The 12098-nt window shown below is 41.9% G+C and overlaps 1 protein-coding gene across 2 annotated transcripts in view; it reads right to left on the reverse strand.

Annotated features, from left to right (window-relative positions):
* The window catches only part of SLAIN2 (SLAIN motif family member 2), an 84674-nt gene extending 73573 nt beyond the window's left edge, over nt 1-11101 (reverse strand). For both annotated transcript variants that reach the window (XM_014857118.3, XM_014857117.3), the window contains exon 1: nt 10346-11101. In XM_014857118.3, the coding sequence (XP_014712604.1) occupies nt 10346-10734 (389 nt within the window). In that variant the 5' untranslated portion in view covers nt 10735-11101. The remainder of the gene's footprint in view (nt 1-10345) is intronic.
* Between the last annotated feature and the right edge of the window lie 997 nt (nt 11102-12098).

A 12098-nucleotide genomic window follows, 5' to 3' on the forward strand; every position in this document is an offset into this window, starting at 1 on the left:
AAATACCATGAAAAACTATATGCCTACAAATTGGACAATCTAGAAGAAATAAATAAATTCTTAGGCTCACACAACCTCCCAAAACTGAATCAAGAAGAAACAGAGAATCTGAATAGACCAATCACAAGAAATTGAAACAGTAATCAGAAACCTCCAAAAAAATAAAAGTCTAGGACCAAATGGCTTCTCTGGAGAATTCTACCAAACATTCAAAGAAGATTTAATACCTATCCTTCTCAAACTATTCCAAAAAATTGAAGAAGACAGAACACTTCCTAACTCATTTTACAAGACCAACATCACCCTGATCCCAAAGCCCGACGAGGGCAACACAAAGAAGGAAAATTACAGGCCAATACTGCTGATGAACAGAGATGCAAAAATCCTCAACAAAATACTGGCATACCGAACACAGCAATACATTAAAAGGATCACACATCATATCAAGTGGGACTTATACCAGGGACACAGGGATGGTTCAACATCTGCAAATCAATCAATGTGATGTGCATTAACAAAATGAGGAATAAAAACCACATGATGATCTCGATCGATGCAGAGAAAGCAATCATCAAGATTCAGCATCCATTTATGATAAAAACTCTCAATAAAATGGGTATAGAAGGAAAGTACCTCAACATAATAAAGGCCATACACAACCAGTGTCTTGTGCCATACACAAAAATTAACTCAAAATGGATCAAAGACTTGAAGGTAAGACGCTAAAGCATAAAACTCCTGGAAGAAAACACAGGCAGTACACTCTTTGACATCAGTCTTAGAAAGATCTTTTTTGACTACCATGTCTACTCGCACAAGGGAAACAAAAGAAAAAAGTAAATAAATGGGACTTCATTAGACTAAAGAGCTTCTGCAAGGCAAAAGAAATCAAGATCAAAACATAAAGACAACCCACCAACTGGGAGAAAATATTTGCAAATCACATATCTGACAAGGGGTTAATCTCCAAAATAAAGAAAGAATTCATACAACTCAACAAAAAAACAAAGAACCCAATCAAAAAATGGGCAGAGGATCTGAACATTTTTTCAAAGAAGATAGACAGATGGCCAACAGGCACATGAAAAGATGTTCAACATCACTAATCATCAGGAAAATGCAAATCCAAACTACACTGAGATATCACCTAACAGTATAAATCTTTTAAGAATAACATAAAAAATACAGATAATTAGAATTAGGTAAGGGTTGAAAATTTTTAAATATAAAGTCAGGCTAATTAGGTTCCAATCCTAGCTCAGCCATATACTTGAGTGACTATGAGCAAGTTATTTAACCTACACTTTAATTTCCCCATCTTTAAAATGGGGTTAATAACAGTTTGATCATATTGGGTTATTAGGAAGATAACACTTTATATAAAGTGCTTAGTATCTGTCACATGTTAATGCAATAAATAATTGTTAGCTATTATTAAAAATAAAAGAGCAATAAAAATCAAATTGAGGGGGCCGGCCCCGTGGCCAAGTGGTTAAGTTCTTGCGCTCTGCTTTGGCGGCCCAGGGTTTCGCCAGTTCAGATCCTGGGCGCAGACACGGCACCACTCATCAGGCCATGGTGAGGCAGCCTCCCACATGCCACAACTAGGAGGACCCACAACTAAAACATACAACTATGTACTGGGGGGATTTGGAGAGAAAAAGGAGAAAAAGAAAAAAAGAAGATTGGCAACAGTTGTTAGCTCAGGTGCTAATCTTAAAAAAAAAAAAAAAATCACGTTGAGCGGCCAGCCTAGTGGCACAGTAGTTAAGTTCACTCACTCTGCTTCGGTGGTCTGGGGTTTGTGGGTTCAGATCCCAGGTGCAGACCTACACACTGCTCATGAAGCCATGCTGTGGCAGCATACCACACACAAAATAGAGGAAGACGCACAGATGTTAGCTCAGCAACAATCTTCCTCAAGCAAAAAGAGGAAGATTGGTAACAGATATTAGCTCATGGTCAATCTTCTTTACCAAAAAAAAAAAAAAAAATCACATTAAGGGATGTCCACTTTCACCATTTGTACCCAACATTATATTAGATATGCTAGCCAGGGCAATTAGGCAAGAAGTTGAAACAAAAAGCATCCAAGGGGCTGACCCAGTGGTGTAGTGGTTAAATTCGCACGTTCCACTTCAGCGGCCTGGGGTTCGCCAGTTCAGATCCTGGGTGTGGATCTAGGCACTGCTTGTCAAGCCACACTGTGGCAGGCATCCCACATATAACATAGAGGAAGCTGGGTACGGATGTTAGCTCAGGGTCAGTCTTCCTCAGCAAAAAGAGGAGGATTGGTGGCAGATGTTAGCTCAGGGCTAATCTTCCTCAAAATTAATTAATTAAATAGTTAATTAATTAATTAAACATTTGGGGCTGGCCCCATGGCTGAGTGGTTAACATTGGCGTGCTCCGCTTCTGTGGCCCAGGTTCATGGGTTCAGATCCCAGGCACAGACCCACACACCACTCATCAGTCATGCTGTGGAGGCATCCCATGTACAAAATAGAGGAAGACTGGCACAGATGTTAGCTCAGAGCTAATCTTCCTCAAGCAAAAAGGGGAAGATTGGCAATGGATGTTAGCTCAGGGTGAGTCTTCCTCACCAGAAAAAAAGAAAAAAAAGACATTCAGATGGGAACGAATAAGTAGAATTTTCTCTATTAGCAGATGACAGGATCTTATATATAAAAGAATCCCAAGGAATCCACATACACACAAATCTATCACAGCTAATAAATGACCTAAGCAACACTGCAGGATACAAAGATATCAATATACAAAACACAACTGCATTACACAATAGGAATGAACAATCCAAAAGTGAAATTAAGAAAAACAATTCCATTTACAATGGCATCAAAAAAGAATAAAATACCTAGGAATAAAATTTTAAAAAGAAATGCAAGACTCAAACACTGAAAATTATAAAACATAGTTGAAAGAAATTAAAGAAGACCTAAGTGAATGGAAAGACATCCAATTTCCATGGATTGAAAGAATCAATATTGTTAAGATGCCTCAAGCAATCTACAGATTCAATATAAGCTCTACCAAAACTCTAGCTGCCTCTTTTTGACGAAATTTACAAGCTGATTTTAAAACTCATATGGAAATACAAGGGACCTTGAAAAACCAAAACAATCTTGAAAAAGAACAAAATTGTAGGACTCACACTTTCCAATTTCAAAACTTTCTAAAAAGCTACAGTAATCACAACTGTGCAGTACCGGCATAAGGATAGTCATCAATAAATGGAACAGAATTGAGAGTCCTGAAATAAACCCATACATTTATGGGCAACTGATTTTCAGCAAGGGTGCCAAGACAATTTAATGGGGTCAGAAAAGTCTTTTCAACAAATGGTATGGGGAGAACTGGATATCCACATGCAAAAAGAATGAAGTTGGACCCCCTACCTCACACTATATAAAAACTCAAAAAGGATCAAAAGAAATGTCAGCAAGGATGTGGAAAAACTGAAGCCCTTGTATAATGCTGGTCAGAATGTAAAACAGTGCAGCTGCTGTGGAAAACAGTATTGTGGCTCCTCAAAAAATTAAACATAGAATTACCATTTGATCTGGCAATTCCACTTCTGGGTATATACCCCAAAGAAGTGAAAGCGAGCACTTGAACAGATATTCGTACACCCATGTTCATAGCAGCATTATTCACAATAGCCAAGAGGTATCAACAGATGTATGGATAAAGAAAATGTGGTATATACATACAATGGAATATTATCCAGCCTTAAAAAAGAAGGAAACCATGGCATATGCTACAACATGGATGAATCTTGAGGACATTACGCCAAGTAAAATAAGCTAGTCATAAAAAGACAAATACTATAATGATTCCACTTATGAGGTATCTAAAGTAGTTAAACTTATAGAAACAAAGTGGAATGGTAGTTGCCAGAGGCTGGGAGAAGGGGAGGTAAAGAGTCACTGTTCTGTGGGTACAGAGTTTCAGTCACGCAGGATGGGAAGATTCTGGGGATCTGCTGCACAACATGTGCATGTGGTTGACGATATTGAACCGTACACTTAGAAACTGTTGAGAGGCTGAATTTTCCATGTGTTTTGGGGTTTTTTTGTCACATGCACAAAAAAGCATATACATATAAATTCCATATTTAAATATGAACATCATATACTCATCATACAAGCTTAGGTTTGGGATAGAAAGATTTAAGTGCTATTTTCTCTTGCCCATTGAGAATTATGAGATTAAATAAAGCTTTAGAGAATTCTGAGACATGCTACAACATGTATGAATCTTGAAGACATTGTGCTAAGTGAAATAAGCCAGTCACAAAAGTGCACATATTGTATGATTCCATACATACGAGTTACCTAGAGCAGTCAAACTCACAGAGACAAAGCAGAATGATGGCTGTCCGGGGCTGTGGGAAGCAGGAGATGGGGAGTTATTGTTTAATGAGCACGGAGCTCCAGTTTGGGAAGATGAAAAAGTTCTGGAGACGAATGGTTGCACAACAATGTGCATGTACTTAATGCCACTGAACTATATACTTAAAAATGGTTAACACAGTAAATTTGATGTTATGTATATTTTAACACGATAAAAAAAATGGATCAAAGACCTAAATGTAAGAGCTAAATTATAAACCTTCTAGAAGAAAAGATACGAGTAAATCTCATCATCTTGGATAAGGCAGAGGTTTCTTAGATATGACAGGAAAAGCACAAGTAACAAAAGAAAAATTAGATAAATCAAATTTAATAATATTGAAAACTCTGTGCTTCAAAGAGTTCCAAAAACAAAGTGAAAAAACAACACAGAACAGGAGAAAATATTTGCAAATCATGTATCTCACAAGGAATATATAAAAAACTCTTACAACTTAACATAAAGACAGGTAACCCATATGAAAATGAGTAAATGGTTTGAATAGACATTTCTCCAAGGAAGATATACAAACGGCCAACAAATACATGAAAAGATGCTCAACATCTTTAGTCATCAGAGAAATGCAAATCAGAATCACAATGATATATCAGTAGCATGGCTATATAACAAAACAGACAGACAATAACAAGTGTCGATGAGGATGTGGTGAAATTGGAACCCTTGTGTATCGCTGGTGGGAATGTAAAATGGTGCAGCCACAGAAAACAGTGTGGCAGTTTCTCAAAAAGTTAAACATGAAGCTACCATTTGCCCTAGTAATTTCATTCCCAGGTATATGTACCCAAGAAAAAATGAAAACATGACAATATAAAAACCTGAGAAGAAATGTTCACAGCAGCATTTTTCATAATAGCTAAAAGCTGGAAACAAATCAAATGTCCATCAACTGAGGAATGGATAAACAAAATGTGGTAATATTATTCAGATATAAAATAGAACAAAGAAAGGGAATGTTTTGATACGTGCTACAACATGGATAAACCCTGAAAACATCATACTAAATGAAAGAAGCCAGACACAAAAAGCCACATATTATATGCTTTCATTTACATGAAATAACCAGAATGGGCAATTCCATCGACACAAAGTAGATAAGTGAAGGCGAGATGAGAGGGAAATGGGAAGTGACTGATAGTGGGCTGCAGTTTTTTGGGGGTATGATGAAGATGTTCTGGAATTAGATAGTGATAACAGTTGCACAATTTTGTGAATACACTAAAAAGCACTGAATTACAAACTATAAAAGGGCAAATTTCATTGTATGTGAATTATATCTCAACAAATAGAAACTCAACGAGAAAAAAATTACATTGAGAGCATTAGTACAAAAAAGTCTTGGGACTAAAATATGCAATGATACTAAATGACAAAGGGAAGGCAGAAATTATTCTTTAGCTTCTGTTTTTCTACCAATAGTCTGTTCAAAGGGACAGGTTGAATACACATTCTTTGAAGGAAACTGAAGTTCAAATGAGGCAAGATGACAGATAGTAAGCTGGAATGTAGCTGTTTTTTTAAAAAAAGTTTGGCCCTGAGCTAACATCTGTTGCCAGTCTTCCTCTTTTTTTTTCCCTCTCTCCAAAGCTCCCCAGTACATACTTGTATATGTAGTTGTGATCCTTCTGGTTGAGCTATGTGGGACACCGCCTCAGCATGGCTTGATGAGTGGTGCTAGGTCCGCGCCCAGGATCCGAACCAACAAAACCCTGGGCTGCCGAAGCAAAGTGTGCAAACTTAACCACTTGGCCATGGGCCCAGTCCCTGGAACGTAGCTTGAAACAGGCTTAGGCCTAGCCTTCCAAATAATGGAAAAGAATTGAAATTTTATTACCAGTTATTGTTGATCTGAAACATCATGGCAGGGTCAAAAGCCTGGATGAGAGGAAATATGATCATTCCTCAAGAGAAAAATAAGTAGTGTCTAGAAATTCCAAACCAAACTTATTCCTTGCAAAATTCAAAACTGGCTTCAACAAAATGTTTGTGAAGTTAGAAAAGGAAAAAGTCAGAGGGTTCACCCTGAACAAGTCAAACCAAATTAACTACAATTTCTATTTTAATAGGTGTACTTCATTGCAGGTAAGAACCCTGCAGGCACAGTATAGCCTAATTACAGCAAGTCATTTGGCAAAATCTTTCATAATATTCATACACAAAAAATGGCATAAGGGCTTGACAATAATAAGTGGAACTAATAGTTATTTAACAACCACAATGCATGTTGATTAATGGATTGATGTTAATCTGGAGGGAGTCCAGTCGAGCTGCACACTTCAGAGCCCTTTCTGCTGTCATTTTAATATTTTTATTAACAACTTGAATGAAGACCCAATAGGTATGCATACCAAATATGAAAATGACAAAAAAATGAGAAAGAATAGATAATATTAAGTGGCTAGATCAAGACTAACAAAATGAAATATAAAAGCCTAATATTTATGCTAAAAAAATTCATTACACAAAAAGAGGGTGAGGGAGACTTAGTTTAACAACTTATGTATAAAAGATACAGAGTGTAACTGACACTCCTAGCTTATATTAAGCAGAAGTAACAGAGGTTAAAACTATTAATAAAATATTTCAAAATAATAGCATTTAGCTCAAGCAAGGTATATCCACCAAACACTTTCTGGTCAGGTACCATCTAAAATGCAGAATACAGTTCCGAGTACCATGTTTAATGACAACAGCAACTAGAAATTCATTATGAGAAAAATGGCCATGGTTGAAGGATCAGAGAGTTACATTATCTCAGGAATGATTAAATAAACTGGGATTGCCTTACTCTGAAGAAGTGATGAGAATGTGTATGTGCTGGAGAGAAGGGATCAGCAGGATGATAGTAGTCTTCAAATATTTTAAGGGGCCATTCACATGGAAAAGGGATTATACTTGGAAAAAACAAAATATAGTGGGAACAGCATAGGCTTTGATGTTCAGACCCTGGCTCCATCATCTACTGTGTGTTATTTGATGCTTAGAGATTAAGCTTCCTTATCTAGAAAATGATACCTACCTCATAAATGGATAAAAATTAAATGCAATTAAGAACAAAAGTGTTTATAAGCTGCCTGGCATAGCCCAACACACCGTGATACACTACGATGTTAGTTCCCTTCTCTAGACTTTTCTGAGTTGTTCTAGAACAGTGTTTTTCAAAAAGTTACAACCCATTGACGAGTCACAAAATCAGCTTAGTGGGCTGTAACCAACATTTTTTTCTAAAGAAACAGAACAGAAAATATTAGAACTTAGCACATGTACTAAAAGTAACTATAGTTTTGTGAAACTTTTGTTTCAATTATTCATATACATGTGTGTACTGGGCTATGATGTAAAATGTATTTCTTATCATGAAGCTGGGCCAAAAAAAAAAAAGGGGGAGCTGTGAAAGCCACTGCTCTAGAGCATTGTTTTCTAAGTGTGTTCTATAGATACTAGTTCCTTGGGAGCTCAAATAAGTTTAGGAAACAAACCATACCACTTAGAGGTTTACCATATTTAATACACAGTAGCATATCAAAAAGTCCAGCATTAAAGAAACCTGTTTATTTTTGTTGAACCTCGTTTTTCCCACATATACATGACCTCAGATCTATCATTATTTTTCACACATCTACTAACACCTTCAGGACTAGCATTTGGTGGTACACACTTGGGAAAAACATTCCCCTAGATGAAAAAGAAGGTACAACGGGTATAAATAAAGATTTTTAGCTTGCCAAGAAAAAAACTCTTGACTCTTTGAATCTTCCTCCTCCTGCCACCAACATCCACCCCTTTCAACTTATACTCCTAACACATACTCCAAAACACTTTAAATATGATTTATGAAACTTTAAATTCACACAAATCTTTTCAGAAAAAGTGTAGGACATCTACAATATCAAGCTACATAGCTAGGATCAAAGCAGTAAGCAGGAACCATTTGGTCAAAAGAAACTTCTGGCATAGTATTTAAGAAGACTCGCTTTACCTAAACAAACCCTATGCTCAGAAACCAAACCAGCAAAGGACAACTTCTCCAAGTGGAGCCAATGTGTTCTAATAATACATAATCTAAAATGGGCTGATGGGTGCAGCTAATCCTCATTATTAAGAGCATCATTATCATCATCACTTGGAAGAGGCATGTGATGATATTTAGATGATTCTGGGCTCTTTTAAACCGTATACATACCCAGGATTCCTTTGGGAGGACGTGATTTCACACTAATATGAGAAACTGTCACTACCGCAGTCAGTTCTAATAATATTTGGTATCACTTGGTAATAAAATAAAGGCTTGACATCATGTATTCAAGAGTATCCCTGTATTTCAAACCTTCCTAATTGGGAGTTACAAATATCTCTGACCCTGCTCTGGCAGTTGTCAAGAGCATAAACTGCCCTTCCCACTCTTTCCCCACCCCCAGGCTCCAAAGCAACCTCTCCTCAAAGTTTGCCCCAACTACTTTAGACTATTTTCTTCCCAATTTCTGAGCACTCTCAATACATTTTGTTCCTATCACTCTTTTTAGCAATTCACTGTATATGTCCTGGCTTATATAAACTTGGCTCCCAACAAGACTGTCACTGCCTTAATGAACAGGGATCAACACTCAAGAATCTTTAATCTGGAGAATCCTTTTATCTTTAGAATCTTCCACAAGATCTTCCAAGAACTCACTAAATATTTCTTGACTTAAATAACCAGGCTTGAGAATAACAGCAGCTAGTCTTGGAGAGGTTACTATATGCCAGACCCAGTGCTAAAAGTATACGTGCATTATCTCCCATAATCTTCACAACTCCACAGAGTAAGAACTATTCTTTTCTCCATCAGATAGAAAGTGAAGCTCAGAGTAACTTGCCCAAGGTCATACAACAAGTAAGTGGCAGAGCCAGGGCCTGAAGCCAGGCAAAGCTCTTAACCACCTCAGTACACTGAGTTGCAGCCCTGCAATACCAGAGTCCATGCAGGATTTCGATTTCACTAAGTTAGAAGTTTCCATTTCAACGGAGAGTAGAGACATTTTAGCCAAAAGTTAAAACTTTAAACAGGGATAAATTAAGACAAAGAATTTCACACGGACATCTTTATACGGTTGCAATAAACTACAAGGAAAAACGCCTCCCATGTCCTTTCTATTTATGGAGGCGATATTACGGTGCGGGTCACAATTTTACCCAGAAGTGGCCTACGGCGATACAACCTTTGGTTTAGATTTTTAAATAGGGCTCTCTTTCTCTACCCCTAGGATGACAGGGAAACGAAAGACAGACGTGATAACTGTCACTTCACAGATCCGGAAAACGCCAGCCCCGATTCTTGTTTAAAAAACAAGACCCAGGGCTCTCGTTCCACCCTGGACTCTTCACACAAAGCAGCACCATCCTCTGCCCTCTTCACACAAAGCAGGCTTTGCCCTACTACCCAAAGGGGAGTGCTGATTCACACCGTCTCCCCATCACCGCCAGGAATGTACCCATCTCCCACTGATCCAAAACCCCGACCACGGCACAGACGTAGCCCACTCTGGCTGCTCCCCGCACCGGTGATACCCCATCAAGCAGACTCCTCCCCGACGTCCAAAATGCCCAGGCCACCATCCGAAAGCCAGGATTTCACACAAAGCAGGATCCCTTCCTATAAAGCAGAGCAGCCCTCCCCAGGTTGCGCCAGCCCACAGAACCCACTGGGGTCCACGACCCAGAGGAGAACTAGCTGCCAACCCTGTTCCCCTGGCACGCCTCGACTGCCCAACTTCAGCTGACCTTTCCGCAGCCAAAAGCAAAAACAGTCACGGGTCCCCGTCAGAGCGCGGATCCGACTACACAAAGCGACGTGTCCCACCGCGGGGACCCTCGGAGAACGCTCTCCGCCCCCGGCCCGTCCCCGCCCAGCCCCGGCCCGGCGCCCCGCGCTCACCAGCTCTCCTCCTCCTCCTCCCAGCCTGACAGGCGCTCCAGCTCCTCGGGCCGCAGCGGCTCCACCTCGTCCAGCAAGCCGCCCTCGCCCGCGGCCAGCAAGGAGGTGGCGTCCCGCAGCTCCTCGCTGCTCGTCCGTCTCGGGCCCGAGCCCGCCCCGCTGCCCGACTTGGCGCCGAGGCCCAAGGGGAAGCCGCGAGGGGACGCGGTGCCGGAGGAGGGAGTGGACGCGCCGGCCCGAACCGGGCTGCCCGGCCCGAGCGAGCCGGCGCCCTGCACGGCCCCCGAGCGGCTCCTCAGCTGTTCGTTCTGCTTCTCCAGCTTCTTCACCAGCTCCTGCAGCTTCCGCACCTCCTGGTCCGCGTTCACGTTGGAGTTAACGTCCTCCATCCCGGCCCCGCCGCTTCTGCCGCCCGCCGCCGGCCCGCACTAGCGAAACAGCCGGAGGAAAGAGGCGTCGCCGCCGCCGCCGCTCACTCTAGCGGAGGCACCGGCACATAGCAGGACCAGGCCCCACCGCCAGGGTCCCCCCAGCTCCGGTTCCCAAGCGCCGCTGGCCCCAGCCGAGCCGCCTCATCTGCGCCGGCTCCAGGATTGGGGGAGGCGGCGCCAATATCCGGCCTCGGCCGCCATCTTCCCTCCGTCCCTCCGCCCCCCGTAGGCCGGCCCCGTCGGTGACCTCAGAGCGTCGGGGGTGGGCCAGGCCGCCGGCCGGCGCTGAGAGGACCCGGCGCCCAGCTCGCCGCGGGGCGGGGCCGCGGGGGGCGGGGCCTCGGCCGGAAGGGACGTGCCCGGGCGCCGGCGGATTGGGGGACGCTGCTAGGCTGGCTGGGAAGAGCGATTCCGACAGCAGGCTGGGCCTGAGCTGGGGAGATAGGCGCGCCGCCGCCCGGGAGGGGTGGGGACTGGGGCGCGGGTGGGGCTGAGATCGCAAACGGGAGCTCTCGCTCAGCCACGCCTATTGGTCTTGGATGAGGGGCGTGTAGCGTGCTCTCCACCCCCAAACACGGACGTGTGGGACCAGCGGGCCAATCCTGTCCTCCCTCCCGGCTGGTTCTCAGATGGGCGCTCAGCCAGGGCCTGTGGAGAGACGGTTTACTTCGTCTGTTCAGCAAATATTTGTTCGATGCCTACTTGAAATAGGAGAGTGTCAGAGCTGGCAGGAGCCTCAGAGATTTTCTGTCACCCGTTTCTTCCTCTGAAAATGAGAAAACAGAATCCCAAATGGTGAAGCGAGGTCTAAGGTCAAAATAACCATAAATTGTTGAGTACTTACTACAGGCTAAACACTGTGCTAAGCTCTTTAAAGGTATTATCTTATCGATTAAAACAGTTTTCCCGACTTAAAGTTTGCTGCGCACTGGCATGGAAGTGGAGGGTGGAAAACTGCTCCTCTCCCCTCGCCTTTGTCTGTTCATTGATGCATCATCTACTCTTTGGGTCGTTTTCTTCGGAAAAACTTTTTTGTAGTGTGTCTTGACTTTTAAAAAGTTGTATATTAAAAGTATATAAAGTTGTATACAAAAGTACTTAACATGACATATACGGATGAATGCTGAAAGATGTATGAATGTAAAGATCTGCCTTCAGTGGCACCAGGTATGTGTGCTACTGATGGCACAACAAAGCAAAAAATACTCAGATGCTTTGTTTTGACCACATTCGTTGTTCTTCAGATGTCAGTGGTGAGCTACTTGTGTTTCCAGCTTTCCTCTAATTGCCTCCTCCACCCTTAGCCAGTAATGATCCAGTCC

Source organism: Equus asinus, chromosome 3, assembly GCF_041296235.1.
Source record: "Equus asinus isolate D_3611 breed Donkey chromosome 3, EquAss-T2T_v2, whole genome shotgun sequence".
NCBI classification, from domain to species: Eukaryota; Metazoa; Chordata; class Mammalia; order Perissodactyla; family Equidae; genus Equus; species Equus asinus.